Here is a 23,447-nt window from a genome sequence, read left to right as displayed (position 1 = left end):
TGTAACATGGAATAATTTAGGCATAATTAGAGATAAGCAAGCTAATAACTAGGATTCGTAAAAGCTCTGTTTTGTTCTCAATACTGCACTAATATTATTCTACGTTGTAACAGAATAATTTAGGCATAATTAGAGATGAGCAAGCTAACAACTAGGATTCGTAATAGCTATTTTTGTTCTCAATACTGCACTAATATTATTCTACGTTGTAACATAGAATAATTTAGGCATAATTAGAGATGAGCAAGCTAATAACTAGGATTCGTAAAAGCTATTTTTTGTTCTCAATACTACACTAATATTTTAGAGGTTTCTAAATGTCAGGACAACCATCAGTACAAGCAGTCAAGTCTGTTTGTGCAGACTGGATGCACTAGTCCGCAGACCCCCTCCCAACTTTTGTAGCCTCAATGGTAGATTATTTACCATTCTACAGTCGGGTGTCTGTAGAATCTTCAATAAGCCTTTCTAACACTTGGGAAGTCCTAATCTGCCTGACATTAGTGAAGTATTGAGGAGGAACCTCTATTAGTCCACAGACCTCTCCCGGTTTTTCTATCTTCGACGGTGGATTACACGCTTATACCGTAGGATGCCTACACAATCTTGAGCAAGCCTTCCTAACATTTGCAAGTCCTAATTATAGAGGTTGCTCCTTCTGGTCGCAACATAGCTATTCTGTGCCATCGATACTGTACTAATATCAGGTAGACAAGATGTTGCAGACCTCCGCCGTAGGGTGTCTGTAAAATCTTGAGTAAGCCTTCCTATCACTTGCAAGTCCTAACTGCAGAAGTTGCTCCTTCTGGTTGCAGCATAGCTATTCAGTGTCATTAATACTGCACTAATATCAGGTAGACAAGATGTTGCAGACCTCCGCCGTAGGGTGTCTGTAAAATCTTGAGTAAGCCTTCCTATCATTTGCAAGTCCTAACTGCAGAAGTTGCTCCTTCTGGTTGCAGCATAGCTATTCAGTGTCATTAATACTGCACTAATATCAGGTAGACAAGATGTTGCAGATCTCTGCCGTAGAGTATTTGTAGAATCTTGCGTAAGTCTTCCTAACACTTGCAAGTCCTAAAGCCTTTTAGAAAATACCACTTGCCTAAGATAGTTATTGTGAGACACTTTTATTACAAGTGGATTATACCATTATACCGTAGGATGTCTGCACAATCTTGAGTAAGCCTTCTCAACACTTGCAAGTCTTCATTAGAGTGTAGAGGTTGCTCTCTCTGGTCGTAACTATGCACTAACATCAGCTAGTAATTGATGTAGGTAGAAACACTATCGTTGTTAAGATGCCCTTTGGAGAAAGGGGCTAGACGTTATTAGAAGCGTAGTGACATCTTAAGTAGATTGATTTAGATTGTAAAAGGCAATGATGTACTATTCGAGAAAAGTATTTTGTTTGATGACTGCTGTCTGATTGTCGATGAATCAAGTTGTCATCAATGGATTGAACGAAATGTTTATAAGAACTGCCGAGATGAGCTCACGGAGGAGAGGAAACTTTACTTCGCTTTGAGCTAGGAATACTTTGGATTTTAGACCAGATTCTTGTAGTAATTCATTATTGCTCTACTATTCCTAAAACCTTGTAATAAATGCCTTTTAAAAAATAAAGACCACTTGACCTTAGATCGTTATTGAGAGACGCATTTACTACATAAGGTCTCCCATGTGGATTTGGTAATGTCCAAAAGCAGTGCCCAGCTCTACCGTGAACAGTCGAGTAGGCTAGTATGGCACGGCTTTGTCGACAGCGCAGTACTTGTAGTAGTTTATTAGGATGGCCTTCCGTCCCATTTCTCACACCCACTTTGGCTAACAGAAAGAGGACACAGTCCGTAGTCAGGAAAGAGGTAAAGCTTGTTCCTGCATCGATTTTAGTCAGCAAGACCTTGAAGACGAATTGCCTTTCTCCAATTGATTGTACGATCACTTTATGTAGCCAATCGCTAGCCAATACATCATCATGTCCAAGACTATTAAAGGAATGTATTTATTCTCAGGACAATCGCATCCAACTCTATCCAGGAGTGTTAGCGAGTTGTTAGGAGAGCCTATTGCTGCTGCCAACGTGGCATCCCAATCCAATGGCGAGAGTAAAGTGAATATTTTAGTTTCTGTACGCGAAAAGGATGTTTTCATTATTCAAACTGGTGCCGATGGTGTCAATAATTTCATCTTTGAATTTTTAATTATGGTTTACGCTTGTAAGACATCAGCTGCCAAGAGAATTGTTGCCGTTATGCCTTATTTACCCTATTCGAAGCATAGTAAAATGAGAAATCGTAGCGCTATACCAGCCAAGTTAGTGGCCTCCATGATGTGTAAAGCTGGTGTCAGCCATGTTATTACTGTCGATTTACATCATAAGGAAGTACAAGGATTTTTCAATTGCCCGGTTGATAATTTACGAGCTTCTCCTTTTATCATTCGCTATATACAACAAGATATTCCCGATTATAAAAATGCAGTGGTCGTTGCTCGAGAACCTGGCAGTACTAAACGTGCTACTTCCTTCGCTGAACGACTCCATTTAACTTTAGCTGTCATCCATGGCGAAAGTAAAAGCGATTATTACGATGAAGATGGCAGTGGATCGCCACCGCCAGAATATGATGATAGTAGTGTATCGCGTGTCTTGCCGTCGGTGTTGCCTGAGATTGCACCAAAAGAGAAGCCACCCATGACCCTGGTCGGCGATGTCACTGGCAAGATAGCCATCATTATTGATGATATGATTGATAATTTAGATCTCTTACTCAAAGCTGCTGAATTGCTTGAAGAACGAGGAGCTTATAAAATCTATGCCTTAGCTACTCATGGCCAATTTACACAATCTGATGCAGCTAAATTAGATGCTTCCTGTCTTGAAGAGATTGTTGTCACCAATACCATCCCTCAAAAGATCAATAGTAGCAAACTCAAGACCATCGATATCAGCCAGTTGATTGCTGAGTCAATTCGACGAATCCATAATGGCGAATCGATGTCTTACTTATTTAGGAATATTCCTGCTGATGAAAATTAAAATCACTGCTATACTGTAGTGGATTAAATTGAAACGATCGCCTGATGATCAACTTACTACTTTCTGCTTGCTCCTTGTACAGAGTAGTACCCAACATCAACATGTACCTTGGATAGTACTCTCACCAGCAGAACCTTCGATGGACCTAAATGATCTTTGTAAAGATGAACATAACGTTATGATCTAATAATTGCCATTCAAGGTTTAATACCCTATCTACTGTAATAATGCTGATTTATAAATTGTTCGATGACTACAATGTACTGAGTTCAATAGTCCTATTGCCTTTTTTCAATGCCAATCTAGTCTGAAACTAATTCTGTAATTAATACTATTGAATTGTCTTCCAAAAATTTCTCTAAACTTGATAAAATAACGAATATGTATTACGTTGTCACTAGCATGAATTCTCATGACCAGAACTATTTTTTCTCATGTCGATCAAGGACCAAAATGGTTCAATTCTCTTTTATTAGTGCAAACTGTTTGTACAGGATGCTTCGTCCAGATAGCTTTTTAACGTTATTTCCTATTCAAGGAAACCCCGATCCGACACTAGAGTATGCGTCGGTAATTTTACATACTGTCATGATCAGTCTTGTTCACGATTAAATGTTGAATCTTCTACTACATTGCTGGACAAACATACAACTAAAGTGAATGTAACCAATACTTTGTATATTGGAACTCGATGATATTTTCTTGCTTCTGGTCGAATGTCTTTACTCTGGACGATATGCTAAATTCTTGCTTGTGCCTTATGCAAACACATTAATTTAATACCGTAGTGAAGACAAGGTTGCCGCAAGTGTCTGAATATAACTTAATACTTCAAATTGTAATCAATTAAACCAAATGCTGTACTTTAACAAGGCTGAATAATGCAATGAAGTGTGATTGAAATCATAGTACTCTAATACTTTCTATAGAATAAATAAATTTGCTATTTCTAGTCTCAATAAAAATGAGCTCAACGAGTACTATACTAACATGGCTAAAGGTAATCGTTACTTGCTATTCATACTTATGTTATCCTATCAAGATGGATAGCGGCTTTCCTTCGAATTTTATACAATTTTGCAAGTAGTCTTTAGGTAACAGAAATAATGTTTTGATAGACATTCTACCCACCGATGCTAGATACAGACTCGCTCTCTCTGGTACTCATAATAATTATTGCATAGTTGCAGTAATGTCCTCAGTTGATATACCGATATTAATCTGTAGGTTCTATCATAGCATTTACCACATCATGATGAATAAAATATCACCATGTTAATTGAGCATGATTGCTGGCCTTGAAGATAAGTTATTACACCGATCTTTTGCTTTCGCACTACCGCCAAGTTTGCGGGTTCCATAACTTGTTCCATCATAAAACTAATTAGAACAACTTTACATTTATTATTACCATAAATAAAATTTGCAGCTCCGGTAGGCAATCATCAAATAGTAATGTCATCGACTGATGCTAAGATATTGATAGGTGACATCAATATAAAATAATCATTTTATTCATGGACGATTTGCCACTCATGGAGTAAGTTATTACATAATTATTTTCCTTTCTTGGCCTACTGCTATTAAATCTGCAGACTCGGTCTATTAGGGTATTATTGGGTTAAATTCGCTAGTGTACTTGTAAATTCCATTTGCTACTCTAGAGACTATTCTTAGTCATTTCTTGGTAGGTATTTTACTTCTATAGTATGTATTGGTCTACATTTATCCGCAAAATAAATTTCTAGAAGTGTGATTATAATACAAGTTTGGAATAATTCGACTTTCATCCATCCTATAGCACAAGCGAGATATTTGTAACACTAAAAATGAAGAAGTTTCACACCTGGCTACGGTAATTCGCTATCAAAATTTTATTTTTTCCCTCATCCTTTTAAAAGGATTGAAAGTAATTATTATATCAATTTCTTAGGCACAGACAGGCATATATGAGAAATTACTGATAAATTACGCCTAACTATAGGCGTCTTGAATCGCATTTACTAGTGATGATTCAACATTACCAGTTATATGCAATTACCAATTCAGTAAGTATACTAACATTAAATTAATTTTAGCTAATTGATATACCCTCTTAAGAGGAATTAAGAAAGAATCATGGTCAAAAAAAGATAATTACTACGATTGCTTTTCAAAGTTCCCTTGGCTACGATCAAGAGAAGAATCTACAATTTCGGTACAGCTACTCTATTATGGAGATAGACATGTTCAAAAGCCCACTAATTGTGGGTAAGGTATTGCTATATAGCGTATGATTTAGTGCAATAATATATTGATAGAATTGACCGGAATCCAAATTAGTCATGACATTCTGTTAAAATGATATTTCTTTCCATATAGATAACTATACGTTGGATTATCATCTTGCGAATTAACTTCTTTCTCCAACGAAAGAACAAGCTTTTCCAGTCTTTATTATTTTGGCCAAAATATTTTCTGAAGGTAAGGTAGTTGTTACGTAAACTTTTTGCTTTTCCATGTCAATATCGATAGAAGAGACCTCTGTGATAATAACTGAGTATTAAATCACTGTATCCAGTTTGTTTCAAAGTTTAAGATTATTGGCTATACTACTCAATTTGTTATCCAGCACAAGTAAGCATTGAAATAATGATCAAGCAAGTTGAACAGTATTTCAAATAACACATTTTAGCCACTTGCATCAAACGAGTACCTGATAATCTTCCCAAGACACGTTTAACTGCACCCGAACAACCATCACAAGCCATTTCTACGTTGAATTCATAAACCTTAGAAAAATTAAAAGATTTGTCTATTATTTTCATAATTGTACACATACTGTATATCATGGCACATTTCTCTCCCTCTTTGATAGTAATAAATACTGTAGTATCTAGATATAAAACTACCATGTAGGATAAGCTCTCAAACAGATAAGCATTGAATAGTTTAAATCAGTTAATATTGCTGCACAAGGCTGTGTTTTCTCCATTTGAACATCACTGCTGTTAGTATTATGATATTCATCGCAAATCGTCAGCGACCATTGAAGTTCAAGAGGCCTAAAAGAAAGCTTGTACCAGAAAAAATTCCAAGTAGATCGCAGAATAACGGCAATGGATCCAATCACAAAAGTGCGTAGAGTATAGAAATGCAAGCACATTTATGCTCATGTACTATGTAGCTAACTCTTGCCAAAACAACAGAAATAGATCCAATTGCACAATTTAGATGTGTCTATCGTTAACTATTATCAATAACGTGCAATGGACCGTACAAGATATCCCATAAACACCGCTTAAACAAAATGGCAATTTTGATCTGCTTTACACCAATTTTACGTTTGTAGGAGCCGTTAGCATGCGGCTAAAAAGATGTTACAGTTCCCGACATAGCACTATGGTGGCGTCATATTAATTAATACACAGCGTAAGTTTATAGCTGATGTTATGCAAGCCGGAAATAGATTCAGTTTGTAAGTTAGGTAAGTTAGATTGTGAAGTAGTACGAACATCTATTGGTAAAAGACTTATTTGTGCAATAAAGTAAAGTTTTAATAATAAATCAATATCTAATGTTAGTATTATTGTTGACTCATCATCACACTCGAAAATTTTACGTGTAAAGCAATTTCCTTATAGGTCGACAGTCTTGGTCATAAAGTGAACTTTTAATCACAAATCCAAGTCTAACTGTATTATTCGTGAGCCACTATCAACATAAAATCTGCTTCTAAAGCAGTTTCATTCTAGATCTGCAGTTCTGTATAGTCTAGGTAAACGCACATAAATTAGAGTAATCTATCATCAGACACTACTAATTTTACTCGCCAAGTAATTTCATTCACAGACCTGATTGCTACACTATCCAAGCACATGGCAGTGAACTAGCATTATCTATTACAATTATCAAATTATGCAATGTTGTAGATGGAATTCAATACTCATCTTAAGATTTTATAAAGGAGTTAATAACTTCCTCATTGTACATAAGGTAGTTCATGGCAGGAATCTGTACCCTGTAGTCCCCCAAATGAAATATACTTCCTTGTCAACGAAGTGACAGGACATTAAATTTGTTTATCATTAAATGGTATTAATTCTACACCTAAAGTAATTTTCATCGCAGCTATGTAGTCCAACAGTATTCAGGTACTTGTTAATGAGCTGGAGTAATCTAGGATTTAATCATGCAATGTTACAAATGGAATTCACCACTCTTGTTTATTTTCTATAAGGAGCGAATAGCTTGCTTAATCCTACTTCTAAACTACTAGTAATCCTTCATACTATAGGTAAATAAAGCAGTACCATCGAAAGTCTGTAATCCTACACTATTTGTGTATGTGCCAATAAAAAGAATAAATCGATCATTTAAATCATGCAATGGTGCAGATAAAATTCAATACTCATCTCTAAATTGTATCAATGTGAGAATAGCTTCCTAAAATTCTACATTGTAGTTACCACTTAAAGTAAAATGTAGAACTACCTACAAACTATAAATAGTACGCGAAGTATAAAGAGCGTGAATTCTACTAGTTTTAAGTAAAGCAGCTTCATCGCCGATCTGTAATCCTACAGCATCTAGGCATGAGTTCGTGAATTAGAATAATCGATCATTAAATCATTTAATACTACTGATGGAATTCCATACACATCTTTAAATTGTAGAAAGAAGTGAATACCTTTCTAGTAGCCATGATCGCAGATTGAATTTCAAAACTTGCAGTACTTTTGAAAGCGGGGAATGTAAATGTTTGTATTAGTACAGTATAGTAGTATTTTAGTCCGTTGTTAGGTTTTAATTCGATGTCAAGGTTAGACTAATGCTGACTACCGCTACCAAGGTATAAAGATATTGTATAATAAGCAACGGCAGTTATTGCACTTGGTCTTGACCTATTGACATAGTCTGTATGTCCAATCTGTCGCAGTAGTTTGTAATTTATACTGTACAAGGCAGTACTGTAGTCTATAGGGATAGTCGGCTATTTTGGGGGCAGCTTTTATTTATTTAATTATGAGTTATTTCAATCCTTTACCTCATTTCTGATCAGTCTAATACTCCACAACTGGATCAAAAATAGGCCATTTTATCGTGTTCAAAAGTTGACTACATCCATTCTTGGTACAAGCTTAGAGTTCATTCTTGTTGTTACGTTTACGAAACTCTTCTACTTTCTAGCAAATGGACTTATATCTTACAAATTTTATTGCTAAGCGAATATGCTACAATAATCAACAGAATTGGTTAAGGTTGTAGTGAGCTTATAAGATAGAAACATAATTAACGCAAATCTTCATTTCGTAATACTTATACAGTACAAACCATTGAGATTGAGTACATTAATAGTGAAAGATCTAATCAAGTCATAAAATACATTATCGTACATATAGCGTATATAATAACTTTCTTATTTTTACTTAACGCACCAATATAAACGAGTATTTGTAAAATCAATTGTTCAATTCTACTTCTATTTGTAAGTTATATAAAGTACATGATTTTAGAAAAGGTCGGAATGCTGCAATTTAGATGTTTTGTTCTATTGCTAGAAGAAGATGATTTTTTTTAACTCAGTACAAGATCTACACTATAAACGTGCTTGCAAAACAAACCGATTATTATCTTATCAAGCTATATTTATTTGTCGACTATCACTATCTACAGTTAATACTAGCAATCATATTGAAGGTTCGTACTACTCTCAGTTTTAGCACGAGAGATACGAAATGGAAAAAGTAGTGAAAGATATTATAAAACTAACTAAATATATGTAGTATATTCCACGATTAATAAGTAGAATTAACAAGTATAAAATAATACATTTGCAAAAGATTATTGCATAACCTATAACAACAGCAAGTCTGTAACATACTAAAATTTGATTATATTGAATTTAAGCAAGTAAACAATACCAATCTTAAATGCACTATAGATATTACAAGTTGTAGCTGATATCAGTATGGTAATACATGGCATTAATGCACAATCTATCTAACAAATGCAGCGTAATACTTAGCAGTATTATATTATATGAAATAAATTACTTCATCAGGCTTATATTAGTGCGTAAGAAATTAGGGTGTGTAATATTACAGCTGTACTCGCATGAAATCTAATTGAAAAGCAAAATTTCGAGTGCAATCTATTCGAAAGACTTATATTACATGTGAGTTTTAGCTAGAAACAGTTACAATACAACTTCTACAGAAAAAATCGAATTTAATGGCTTTTAACTAATATTCTTCCAAGATAATATCATCACTAAAATTATTGTATTATCATAGTTCATAGTGAGGCTCGAAAATTTCTAGTAATATGCTAAAAAGTAACTGATAAAAAATGATAGTACTCAAATAAGTAAAAACTTGTAAATGTCTGCTTTATTTTACTTTATTCATAATTCTTAACATTTACTTCTAAAATATACGATCAACATTGGATTAATGGCAAATGTGAGATAGTTATGATAGAAATGAAAAATAATTGCTCTCTAATTGTGTACTATCGTAAAGCCAACAGTACGTTATCATTCTCCAAATTAACTAAAAGGAATCGACAATACAATAGCAGCTTCCCCAAAATCTTAAAGAATTACAGCAAATCGCTTTCAATATCAAATTACTCGCTATTCTATCTCTAAATGTCTACCATATATGCAAGTTTAATCCTAGCATTATAGTTATCTCTTGATGGCTTATTATAACACCTTTGTTCTCAAAAGTTAATGAAGTTCGTACATTCGCCAAGAGAGAATCAATTCTTGTCGATCAATTTTGTAGTTCTAGTTTTTAACTGAAAGTTATTAATTTGCTGTTTTTCCTACAAAAATGAGCAATGATAATAAATGCAATTAGCATTAGCTATATAAGCTTAATAACTCATTATTACAGCCTAATGTCGTCTTAGAATAGTGGCAAAAGTTACTATGAAATAGGGATATTCTTCAGATTTCAGAGTTATAAAGTCTTGCTACCAAGCATTGCATAGATAATGCAATATTATACCGTGTTTTACACGCTGATATAGTTGTTATGACCGAATACATTTATAGACTATTAAATGTTCTATCGAATAGGCTGTAGCTAAAGTAATACCTGATTTGCTTAAAACAAATTCTTACCTTGATTTTCACAGTATACTTTCTTTTTTTCAAAATATTGATATGACAGTATATAGATGAAAGAATGCGCAAAGATACGGATACACATAATTTAGATAGAATAGTTAGAGTACGACATCTGCTGTTATAGTGTGTAAGTTGTATAGAAGTAGACGCCTTGACAAGCAAGTCACTGATGATTTGCAATTTAATCTAATACTGCTCAAACGTAATCTAGATACGATATTCGTAAAACGCTGATATAAATTTACCATCTAGGCAGTTTGATTTTTGATTCGATGACAGAGTCCATATCGATTGCATAGATATGTAAGTTTAGGAAAATTACCTAGTAATACATAAACGCGCAAATACGACATGAGTACATAACGATGGTGATAATAAATACACATAACTCAGATAGAGCAGTTAAGAGTATGAGTATCTGCAAAAATTGTTTATTATCTTCAAAGTAACCGTAATCTGTTTGATAAGTTCTATTTTATATTAGCGATTTATGTTTACAAGCTTAGTTATTATTATCTTACATAAGTTATATGTAGAAGTATACGCATCGACAAACTAGTTATCCATTAATTACTTGCTTCTAAGACAAATGCAATATAAAAATAAAACGCTAATACAAAGTTACAGGCTAATTGATTCGATTTTGATTTTGATTCAGCAATATGTATAAATATATGCAAAGATTGTCTATTATTTTCATTATCATCTGTTGGTTCCATTGCAGTATTTCGAATTGACGTAGGGATCTTTCGGGATCTGGGGTGAACAATTCAATGGCTCTCTACCTTACAGTCACTCATTTGTGGAATAGCTTGGGATTATAGCCATGAAAGCTTCAAGTCATAAGTGTATTGAGCAAAGAATGGTAGAAGTTTTTGACAGGATGAAATGGTCATAGTACCGTATTTAGTGAGTTTCTGCTAATAGACGGTAATGCCGATCTAACCTATGGACTTTGACAATTTATTCATGACCATAACCCATCGTCTACACTATCCAATCTTTGCTATTTCGCTATATACTCATGAGCTATTACTCAAGAGTAAAGACTCAAATTGTTTGCAAGACTACTGTACCGCATCTATCATCAAAATTGAGAACTTTCCTATTCTCCGACATTTCGTAAAGTTATAAATATAATGAGCAGAGAATGATAGAAGTTCTTGACAGGATAAAATGGCCACAGTATCGTATAGTATTTAGTGAGTTTTTGCTGATAGAGAGAGGAGATATTGACCTACGTAATTAATAATTTGAATGGGTTGAAAAATAAAGAGAAAAAATGGAGAATCGTCCGATCGATTTCATATATCTTAAACCATTTCCTGTCCAAATCGGATTTTTTTTCTACCATGACGTAATTAGGTACATCCAATTTGCACATAGATTCGTATGTTTTGACGGAGTGCTTATCCTACGCATTTTGGACTACAAAAAAGTGCCATAGTACGAATAGTAGTTTATAAATAGAATTTTAATTAGGCATAAAGGCTTTAAAGAAGGTTAAAAAAAATAGAATTAATAGGAACTTCTTTGGTTGTTATTCATTTATTTAACGCGTATCAATATTTAGCATGGGATAGATACATTTATAAATTTTCAATAATGATATTTATCTTTTAACCGCAAATACAATCGGTTAGCCTATACGAATCGATGCACTGTTAAAGAATAGAATATCAAATTAATTTTATTTAACATGAATTAGAATATCTTGCCTGATCGTAATAATACAAGCGGTATTGAATGATGCTCAACAATACTATTTAGTAGCTCCATATGTTGCTTCAACGTCATTTCTATCTATCGTTTTATTGGTTATCTATTTCTTACCTTCATCATCTGTTTATTACAGTGATGCAAACTGCGGTAACAGATTTACCAAACTAGAGTTATCCTATTAATCTATTTAGTAAGGTAAGAAAACTTCTCTCCTGCTTGGTATCACCTCAAGTGCTATCATCATTAATTAAAGCAGTTCTATCAAAATACTGCTCAAGGTTAGTCTAATATCGTACTTTTTACAACGACTGAATCATTATTCATGACAATCTTTCTGTCTTATAATTATATATGGATTTGAATCTAATCAGCTTTCTAATCAGCTACTTGAAAGAAAGTATATACCGGTATAAAGTAGAATAACTTGTTGCTTTAGGTTACAACATATGTACTATTTGCCGGATCAGAGCCATGCTATCCAGCAGTATCCCGCTGTAGCGACCTATTCAACGTTATTCAAAACCATAAGCCATCGTCTATACTAGTTAATCTTATCTAGCAACAGATACTACTTAAAAAAGATTAGCAAGACTATCCAATGTTGTACTAGAATTCATCCTTTATATCAAATCCTACCCTACGAGTACATGTGGTGCTAATAAAGTCTAGACAAGATCAAAACATGAGTGATTCAAGATTATCTCCACGACCACGGGCAAATACGTTATTTAGTAATTTCAAACTGAAAAATACCAATAAGGTCGAATCCAAGAATAAAATCTCTGCATTTCTCGCCAATAATAATCATAGTATCGCATTACCTAATCGTCGTAAAGGGATTATTCTTTTCTCATTCTTGGTAATATTATTTTTTATTTACGTTTTTCCATGGAAAGCACCGCAAAGAATTCGCGATCCTGAAATTAAACCGCATGAATGTATTCGTGCTGGAAGTTTAGTATTACCTAACAAGAATCGAATTCGTATCACTTCTTGGCGATCTTTATATTACTCACAACATTCCTTCTATTTTCGTACCTTCTCAAGAAATGGCGTTATGTTATATGAAGCGGATAAAACTATGCAAACCAAGGATTTTCTAGCAATTCAATTAAGGAAGAGAAAAATAGAATTTATCTTCAATGCCGGACAAGGAACCGTTCTCTTAACTGCTGCTCCAGGTAATGGTCAATGGACTGATGGCCAATGGCATTGGATTAACGCTAGTCGCTTAGGGGCTATTGCCGAGCTAAGTGTCGATGGTATCCGCTTAGTTAAAACTCAATTAAATACCCATCATGTCCATGCAGTGGATAGCACATCTGGTCTTTACGTTGGTGGTATTCCAAAACGATTCTATTCTAAATTGCATCGATTCGTTATAGCCCACGATTTTCGAGGTTGTATTGCAAATATTACTTTAAATGGAAGGAAATGGGATCCCAGTGAATTTGTCTATAGTAAATCGTCCACGACCAATACTAACATCAACAATTTAAGTAATCATTCATCAACCAATATGGATAGCACTACCCTAACGCCGGTTGTAACAGCAATTGATGAATCACAAGTGCATCGGGTTGATAAATTAATTGCATCGGTCCAAAAATTTCTTCCCCTGACTGAAATTATCATTTATGACTTAGGACTTAAAGCAGCTACTAAAGCGAAGGTATTGATATTATATTAGGGCGCGTAATTAGGTGGCACTTTTTATAAATCGTAGATATTGAATGAACTCACTGACTGACTATCCTATCTTGATCAAGCTATAATGATATACTGATAGTTATATCAAGTTGTGAGTAGATGACGAAAGACACTGCTATTACTAGTACAATCTATTTATTAGAACTTTTATCATTTAAAATTTGTGTCATGATATGATAATTGTCGCGGATAAATATAGAGAATGATATTTTGTAGAATATGGTGCTCTACTTATATAGGATCAATAATACCATACTTCAAATTACATTGAATCTGATACTATCTTTACTTGATCGATTGACCTAGACTGACCTAAATAACGTAATATCCGATACAAGCTAGAACCTATAAGAGTTTATTAAGCTAAAATCGAAATTATGTGATATATGACAATGCCGAATGCTTTATCTATTCCCATGAATGCCAACAGTCAAGTTTTGTCTTGATTTTCATGCAATACTACCATAGTTTATCTTCAAACTAGTATCACTTAATTTGATAACCTGCAAATACTGAATTGGCAGTTGTGTTAATATAGTAACAAGTTGTAAATATTTTCTAATCAGCAACAACATAGAAATTTGACGAATTTATACAGGCTAATATTGTTTACTATCTGCTCTTTTCTGTATGATATTTAGATCAGGACTTACTGCAATGTTCAGTTAGTAGACTTTCCTATCTCAAACTATCCTAGGCATTTTAGAAATGTGAAATTAGAAGCATGGAGATCAGTTATTATTAAGGTAAGACTTTATTTCATGTTCGTAATATTGTAAAAGAAAAGTTGCTTTTCAATTCCACAGAATATGATAAATACTGGGATAAAAAGTAATTTTAAAATGAAGAATTATTTATTATCGACTCTTGCGCAAGCATTCGAATTACTTCTATTATAGCGTAGTTTTATACGTGATGTAAACATACTGATCTATTACCTGATCATTCCTCTACTATAGCCTAACTTGCAATCTTACGGCTCAGTTATTTATGTGGACCCGGAGGTCATTGTCAAGCGAACATTCAACAAATTAATTAGAGAAGCTAACAAAACAACATCAGGATTGATTTGTAGAACAATGTTTGAGCCAGTGACAGCTTTCACACACCCTGGAATGATTAAAGCCCTCGATCAAAGCGTTAAAAGTTATCAACTATTACCTATGATTGATACGCGCATTCTGATATTTTCTGGTAATAATGCTTTCAAATTAGTAACCGAATGGGTTAGATGCACAGCAGATATAGACTGCATACTTCCTACTGGAGCTTCCTTAGGATCTTGCCTTCCGCGAGATATTCGACCATCGCCCCTTTATCGTGGATGCCATCTTGCTAGTCGATCTGCATTAAGTGTTGTCTACTACAAGACTCAGATACCTCAAGATGCAAAAAATTGGAATAAAATGATAAAGTATGCTATATCTAGCTCAGATGATGAGATTTCCTTGCCAGCTCCAAAGAAGTGTCTAGCAAAAGCAACTCTAAAGCCATCTGGGAAGCAAATAACACTTGATCCATCGACGCCTCATTAAATAAATAAATATCTGTATTATATACCATTAGCAGCATTATTTATATATCTACACGTATGCGTATACCTAACACAGACTTTTTCTCTCTCTCTATTCTATTTAATTGCATAAATACGACTGCGCCAAGTATCATTGGTCAACATTTGAATATTTAATTTCAGGACGATTTTGCAGTAGAAGCGAAAACATTCAACATAAACTAATTCGCCATCAAATTTTGATAATAAATTTACAAATAATAATAACTCAATATCAAATTTGTATATGTCTATTACGCTGTTACGTATATTCTCAATCAAATAGCTTATATTCATATTTTTACATGTTTCCTTGTAGATATACTCGAAATTTAGTCTACAGTTGAATAACCTGATATTCGGAGTACAGTATAGCTGCTATTTCAAAAATAGTCTCTTTATTTGGATCGTTCAAACCGAAGGATAAATTTATATACAATAATTCATTTCAGTTTCTAGTATTGACATTAATGACATGGATAAAAATAAATTACGCCTACATGGATAGACGCTACTGAAGATTATATAAATTAAAGTAAAGCTTGTGGTACAACTGTTATACTAAAAATTAATTATTTTCTTCTATTTGAACTATTAATGTGCATCAATAAATTATGTATTTGTAAATTAAATAAGATGATCATTTATAGCTCTATTATGGGGAAAAAAATTAGAGACTCTTATTCAGATTAGATATTTTAATTTATAGTGCTTTCATAGTTTTCGAAATTGGTAAGACCATGTTCTGATTAGAATTCATTTTAACATTGCACTATACTGCTATCTAGTAGTTTGATGAGAGAAAATGATATCGCGAAAAATATTGTACTTTATAAAGATACCTTACCATTGAAAGGCAACAAATTGGAAATATGTTCCTTTAAGAATTGCGCACTGAAATTGAACAGTCCAAATCGAACTATAACGCCTTCATAGACGAGCGAATTATTTGCATACGACAACTCAATGACATTCCTTTTAATTACGTTAGACTAGGGTATGATTTCTTTTAATAATTCTAGACTATCGATTACTTTAGTATCAAATCATCGATCTTGTTGACAGCAATGATTACTTTAATAAAGTCTAATCGTTTGATAATTTAGAAAGCTCTGACGTTGTCTCTGTCTTTATAAAGAAGGCCTTTTATTGCTACACCATACATTTTAGATAGATAAATTCAAAAGTAGTACAACGGTTTTGTAACTAGTTAATTCACAGCAACACTAAACAAATCATGAAGCTTCAAGTTATTACAATATTGTCATATTTTCAACCTAATTCATTTAATGTGTTCTTATTTTTGTTATCTCAATGTATTATAATTGTTGATAGTATCAACCTAAGATTGACTTTTACAAAAAAATAGAAGTTTGTGGATGTCTCAACACCTATGTACCTCTCCTTTTTATAACATCTCTTACCTCGTCTTGCGACTTTTAGAGTTATGCTGTTAGTCGCAGATTACTTCTCTTTACATAATTACACAATTCTGCTTCATTCATCATTGCTAACATTATATTTAATATAAAATTTTGTAACATTAAAATTTTTTAATTCCAAGCGGTTGCTATGGACGCTAACAATAACTGATAGCATATGCAAGCTAAGGGTAATTAAAAAAATGATTAATGTATCTTGAGATAAGAGGTCGAAGTTAACAAGGAATACAAGGACAACAATAATAATTCGGTAAATAATGACATGTTGAGTACCTATTTAAATATACAGTAATTCTACTTAATTGCACCTAACACGAATAATTGTACACATGCATCGGATTCATAAGAACGATAATTAATTAATCGGTGTGCAATCCAGGCCCATCATTATTGAGCAGATGAGTTATTCTAAAATTTTTAATTCCGTATTTTAAATTACTTCCACTGTATTGAATTTATTTTTTTAGGAGGTTTAAGATACGATAAGAAACTAAAGTCAACTCAATTTTCATTGCAAAGTCAATACCGACAAGCGTAGCTTGTGTATAACCTTAAATCTTTGAGGGGTCTTGAAATAATGCTGTTGCTGCGAATAGCAGGAAAACGACACCACCTATCAGCGTAACTAAAGAAAGTTATTGACAGCCATTAGCTGGTGTAAGAAGTATACGGCGGATAGTTGCCATTGATATAACAATTAATTCTTAATTGATCAAATTATACAATACTTAGAGAGTATTTCCAATAAAGCTAACCCAAGCCGTCTAAAAATGTATTTACCATTTAAAAATTTTACCTGTTCTAACTGAAATTTTTTGGGCAAGCATTCGTCCTCCAACAACAGCAAGTTGTGTACAAAGCATGTGGCCTAAGATTCCACCGATTGTTACTCCAGAAATATCCTGTGGGAGAGATAAAGTAAACGAATTAGCTACTATGATAGCACAGGTCAAATTTCTGCTCTATTTAATGCAGTCTACAGTACTGACTTCTCTGGCGGCTAGGACTATCGTCATGATTTGCGATCTGTCTCCCCACTCGGCTAGGAAAGTTAATACGAAAGCCTGGATGAAGATGGGAGACACAATTAGGTGAAAGTACCTTCGTAAGCGACTTCCAGCTCCACGGATAGCACCAGATTCAACATCGACGGTAGATGCAGCACTAACTTCAATATTCATCTAAGCAAGAATTCATTTTTTGAAATGTAGTTACAATTTAGTCAATTTGTTACATCACTAATTTGTAATTAACACGTATACAAGCAATTATAACAGGGTTTCGATTCTAAGTTCTTATGAAACATTTGATTGTAAATTGAATCTACTGTAAACGAATGTCAACAGAGAGTTCACGTTAATAACTGCATTAGTATCTATAGAATTGGCATACATATATCATGACTACACAACAGTAGTAAAGTTAATCTCGATTATAAGTCACTCTTTCAATCTGTTGGTTAATATCATAAAGTTGACGGAAAAGAGTGATTTGTTGTGAATACGCCAAGTTTATCACTGTTGGCGCAATGTTAGAGAAAGCAAGACTCAACGTATTGAAGTGGTAAAAAGTCTTGGATAAGAATTAGTCGTAGTTGTAAGGTACGTATTTTCTCGATCGAATGATTCGATCAATCAATCCATCAAAACTTTGTTGTATGAGTTGTATCTACAGTAGGATCCGTTTCAATTATTGCATAAGATGTGAGATTCGTTCAGCAATGGAAAAAAGTATTGTACACACGGATCTAGAATAACTTTCAAGATTGAAGCAAAGAGTAAAATTGAAAAGAGAAATATTACATTTTCTTCTCGCTTTTTTAACTCGGCGGAAACTTCCTCTAGCTCTTCTTGGCCTTCGTCCGATGACATATAATACCCTTCTTTTATTAACTTTAAGCCAAAAATTACAAAGAGCAAGGTCGATAGATAATATGTATATTTGCGAGGAATGAAAACCGCAGCATGGCCAACAAATGCGGACAGGATTGTCATGACTGCTAAAGCAAAGATGGCACCACCGAATACGGATAAACGTGAATATTTCATGGCCATAATAGCTGCGATAAAGAATGTTTTATCTCCTAATTCCGATATGATAATAATGGATAGGGAAGCAACAAAACCATGTGTAAATCCTCGATCATTGGCAGACTTGGATTCATCTTGTTTATCCTTATCATTTCCCTTATCGTTATCGTCGTCTTTTTGCTGTTTATTGCCGTTTTTGATGGCCTCATCGATTTGTTCTTGTATTTCGATTTCGGCCTTCTATAATTAATGAATAGAAAGATAGCTAAGTTAGATTTTGTTCACCTATGCATGACTATTTAGACTACTACAGTGATAGCGATTAAGGTATTTTTCATCTTGCAGGATGGGCGTTTATGCCATCACTGTTACAAAACATGTTATTCACCATTTGACTATTGTATGGTCCATAGTTAGTATCTAATGAAGCATCGCGAGGTATTACACCCATGGATTCATTTGTGAATTTGAAAGTTAAATTTGTTTTTAGGTCCTGTGCTGTATGGTAAGAGAATGTCGCTGTGAATTTTCTTTGAATGTATTGCTTTGAGTAGACTATGTACCGGTTGATTTGAAGGGGAAATTGATTGCAGTAGTTGCATTTAGATTAATACTAATAAGCCAACTATTCCTTGTGCTAGACTATCAGCTACGACGGTATTCTCATGATACAGGTTGATATAATCATTGGTATCGGCCATTATCATCGTTGTTGGAGAACATGGAATCCATCACGCCATTACTAATTGACTCTACCGTGTCCAGTTGATGGTTTGTATTGCAACATTTCAATACTGATCGATTGATTCGTTATATTATTATGATTGTCATTCTTGCTTGGTGTACGCATTTTAGTTTTCTTTTAATGGTAATACAGTATGTAAAAGAATCAAGCAATTTACCGATGCTTTACTCAATCCTCAACCCGGATGTGGCAGAATGATGATAGTAAACTATGCCACCATTGCTGGAAAGCATTACTGGTGATGGTAATGTATGCCACCTTTACTGGGAAGCATCAAGTTCATAATTTGTATTTCAAGCCATGCAATGCTTTCAACACAAACCGATTGATTGATGATTACTTTATCATTATAACTTGATATGGAATATGATCCTCGTAGGAATGTTTCATCGATCGGCTTGCGGATCATCGTTCTATTCAAGGTTTATTAGAAGTATTTTCCATGGGCAGCCTATAACTGTACAGTAGTCATGACTAATCCTACGTATGCTTGGACGCTACTGCTGGTGGTTAAAAGGTTCAATAGCAAGATTAAGCAATTATATTCTCTAAAGTCTAGAGGAGTAGAGGTATATCACTGTAGTCTTGTTGAGCTCGAACGTTCTGGAAACAAGGATCGAGTATTGCATGGGCACTAGTAGACGTCAATCTTGCTGGTCTAACTATTTCCATATTCAACTCTTACCTGACGATCTTGACGTTCTTTGACATCTTGGCCATAGCAAGATGTGACTAAAACCAACGCTAAAATGACATAGAATGCTGTAGACATAGTCTTACTTGGCTGGTTACCCAGCCTCAAGCCAGGCCATGGTGATATCATGTTCATTTCCAATTTCTTTTAGCGATCTCGGTTTATGGATGGAGTTAGCAATGGAAACGGAACGCTTTCAAACGCCGAGTGCAGTAGTGTCTAGCTCCTGTTCGTTAGGCTGCAGAGAATTGCAAGAGGGAATCTAGACGAATACAAGCTTCAAGTGCACTAATTGAGTTAGCCAAGTGGTTGAGTTATTAATTTTGTGCATGCAACGGTATAGATCGATGGAAATGGATGGCCTACAGCATCGTCTGTTGAAGGCTAAACATTGCACAACCCGCTGAACTTGCTCGCCATTTTGTTGGAAAGGAAACACCAGCACACCCTTAACCGCGAGCGCGGACACTGACTGGCCCACTGGCCAATAGCCCCTGGCTGTCGAGTGATGAGATCAGCCGTGACGAGTGCCTAGTCCAACTACTGTATGCTACGGTATGTTAGCGTAGCATACAGTAGTAGTCAACATGCTTCTATGGACCGCTTTGACCAGTACTACAGCTGTTTGTTTACAGCCATTGCGAAAGCCTCTACTACTGTACTACTAGAGCACTGCTTGACCTCTTGTCTCATCCAGATTGCTACTCGCCTTGGAGATCTTTATGGCCTGGTCTCGTTTTACTTCTTTATTTGAAAAGGATGCAAGATGATGTTGGCTGAGAGAGAGCCAGTGCAACCCTTTGACCGTGCGATCATGCATCAAGTAGGGTCCATGGGCAAAAACACAAGGCACAGTAAACTCGTTCAACTCTGTGGGCAATGCTGCTGTTGCTGACTAGCTTTACCTTTAATCTCAGCCCGAAAGCATGCACCAACCTCGATACTACTCTAAAACGCTATTAAACAATAATGAACATGCATCCAATGATAAACTACGCGTCTAGTCCATAACTTTTGAAGTCGAGCCAGTCGGCCAACATCGATCATTTTATCATCCGACCAGTCCAATAGACGGACCCATTTCGTTTCTAATTGGTTTTATACTGAATTCATGCGCCAAACATTATCGAAGTATGGGAAATGCGATCGTTCAATCAGTGAGTATCTTGGCCTACAAGTTGTACAACACTTTGATTTACAGTTGGTAATGAAAATAGAATTCATGCAAAATGAATTCATTCATGGAGGTTGGAAAGAGCGCATCCATCGCCTAGCTATCGGTTTAGCGGAGGACAGCACAGCTCATCCAAGTGCGTCCAGACATGGACACGTGGTACTGCACTTGACGTTACACAAGTTCGCCTCATTCTCGATTGCTGGACCGTTAGATGAAACCAATTGGAGTGTAACAGAGACGTGGTACCGTAGGTGACGTTACGGACCCCATTGTCTCCTGCTGGACCCATAGACTAACCAAATTAGAGTGTACAGTACAGTACAGAGACGTGGTACTGTAGGTGACGTTACGGACCCGTTGTCTCCTGCTGGACCCATACAGTACAGTAGACGAACCAAATTAGAGTGTACAGTACACTGAGTACAGTACAGAGACGTGGTACTGTAGGTGACGTTAAGGACCCCATTGTCTCCTGCTGGACCCAAATCTGGTTACAGGTTAACCAGTTTTAGTATCCAGAGACGTGGTACTGTACAGGCTGTTTCATAACATTTTGTCACTTTCGGGCCATATTTTTCTTTAAAAATACAGTAAAGCTATAGTAGAATGATACTGTACAGTACAGTAATACTGTACAGTAGATTAACAAATTGGATTGTACATGTACAGTACAGTACAGTACAGAGACGTGGTATGTACTGTAGACGTTACAGACCGCATTCTCTCTACAGTACTGTACTCGTCCCCAAATTGGTTAGCCTATCAGCCTAGTAGTGAGAGAATGGGATTTGGAACGTCAAGTCCAGTACCACGTCTGCGTGCACTTGTACAATGTACAGTAATATGTACTGTAGATTAACAAATTGGAGTGTACTGTACTGTAGACGTTACAGACCGCATTCTCTCTACTGTACTGTACTGGAGTGTACTCGTCCCCAAATTGGTTAGCCTATCAGCCTAGTAGTGAGAGAATGGGATTTGGAACGTCAAGTCCAGTACCACGTCTGCGTGCACTTGTACAATGTACAGTAATATGTACTGTAGATTAACAAATTGGAGTGTACTGTACTGTAGACGTTACAGACCGCATTCTCTCTACTGTACTGTACTGGAGTGTACTCGTCCCCAAATTGGTTAGCCTATCAGCCTAGTAGTGAGAGAATGGGATCTGGAACGTCAAGTCCAGTACCACGTCTGCGTGCACTTGTACAGTAATACAGTACTGTAGATTAACAAATTGGAGTGTACCGTACTGTAGACGTTACAGACCGCATTCTCTCTACTGTACTGTACTGGAGTGTACTCGTCCCCAAATTGGTTAGCCTATCAGCCTAGTAGTGAGAGAATGGGGTCTGGAACGTCAAGTCCTGTACCACGTCTGCGTGCACTTGTACACTGTACAGTATGTGCTGTACGCACAATGTACTGTACACTGTACATTATTACTTACAGTACTTAATAATATTTACGGTAAGAGAGAAATCATTTTCCCTCGAAAATAGTCTTCTTTTTGAAGTAGCTGCGCATGAGCACTGTACTTCCTGAACCAGCGTATTGTACAGAACATACAGTACAGTACTGTACTGTGTTTGCCGCCAGTTTGGTAAAATGCGGGTCAACCGTGCAAACGGGTCATATAATGTAGTATGAAGCAGCACTCTTGCAGCAGATGCTCGATTGACTTGACCAGCCTAGTGCCTCTGATAGACGTCTGTATCGTGTCGGTTTTTCCAAAGCCAGCTAGCTACCCAGCTACGCAGTCAAAGCCAACCACCGATAGGTGCAACACTGGGACAGTCGTCTTTTGTCATAATACAGTAAGTCCATCTAGCATTCTCCTTGTCCAACAAGAGCGTTTTCTGGCGTCTAACCCTTGTCGAGTTTTTCCATCAAGGCGATCATCCTTTTTCGGTTAGCTTTGTTGCAATTCTAGGGCACCAGGCGAATTCAGCGCCACTAGCCCACATCGTTGTCTTGGTTGTGCAAATGGTTATTGCTAACGCGATCGGTTATGCCGAACAGAAGAAGTAGGAAGCGTAAAGGTAAGAGACAAGTGTATGCTGACTGTAGAGAACAACCAAACATGCCTAGGTCTGAAACTGATTTGGATCACCCACATCGCTGTCAATGGTAGAATAAATGCACCAACTGTCACTGTAATCTTTCATGATAAACTAAGAAGAAAGCGTTAGAGAGATCCGTCCATCAGACATATTCC

At 35.5% G+C, this 23,447-nt stretch overlaps 4 protein-coding genes across 4 annotated transcripts; 2 read left to right on the top strand and 2 right to left on the bottom strand.

The window, feature by feature from the left end:
• Nucleotides 1–1,999: 1,999 nt before the first annotated feature.
• Nucleotides 2,000–3,040, top strand: TRIADDRAFT_50794 (uncharacterized protein; the record flags this gene model as incomplete). Its single annotated transcript, XM_002116040.1, has 1 exon — nucleotides 2,000–3,040. One exon carries the CDS (start codon nucleotides 2,000–2,002, stop codon nucleotides 3,038–3,040), a length of 1,041 nt encoding a protein of 346 aa, XP_002116076.1.
• Nucleotides 3,041–5,432: 2,392 nt separating this feature from the next.
• TRIADDRAFT_30441 (uncharacterized protein) lies at nucleotides 5,433–5,847 on the bottom strand (the record flags this gene model as incomplete). The annotated part of the gene is made up of 2 exons (XM_002115958.1): nucleotides 5,433–5,563; nucleotides 5,730–5,847. The coding sequence occupies 2 exons, from the start codon at nucleotides 5,845–5,847 to the stop codon at nucleotides 5,433–5,435; spliced, it is 249 nt and encodes an 82-aa protein (XP_002115994.1).
• A 6,714-nt stretch (nucleotides 5,848–12,561) lies between these two features.
• TRIADDRAFT_59976 (uncharacterized protein) lies at nucleotides 12,562–15,124 on the top strand (the record flags this gene model as incomplete). The annotated part of the gene is made up of 3 exons (XM_002116039.1): nucleotides 12,562–13,551; nucleotides 14,231–14,335; nucleotides 14,549–15,124. 3 exons carry the CDS (start codon nucleotides 12,562–12,564, stop codon nucleotides 15,122–15,124), a joined length of 1,671 nt encoding a protein of 556 aa, XP_002116075.1.
• Nucleotides 15,125–17,134: 2,010 nt separating this feature from the next.
• Nucleotides 17,135–18,745, bottom strand: TRIADDRAFT_30261 (uncharacterized protein; the record flags this gene model as incomplete). Its single annotated transcript, XM_002115957.1, has 4 exons — nucleotides 17,135–17,208; nucleotides 17,380–17,485; nucleotides 17,573–17,764; nucleotides 18,386–18,745. Coding segments are annotated over 4 exons (732 nt in total), but the record flags the coding sequence as incomplete, so codon positions are not given.
• Between the last annotated feature and the right edge of the window lie 4,702 nt (nucleotides 18,746–23,447).

Source organism: Trichoplax adhaerens, genomic scaffold (genome assembly GCF_000150275.1).
Source record: "Trichoplax adhaerens TRIADscaffold_13 genomic scaffold, whole genome shotgun sequence".
NCBI lineage: Eukaryota > Metazoa > Placozoa > Uniplacotomia > Trichoplacea > Trichoplacidae > Trichoplax > Trichoplax adhaerens.
Note: the sequence above shows the minus strand (reverse complement) of the source record. Positions and strands in the feature narration are given on the sequence as shown.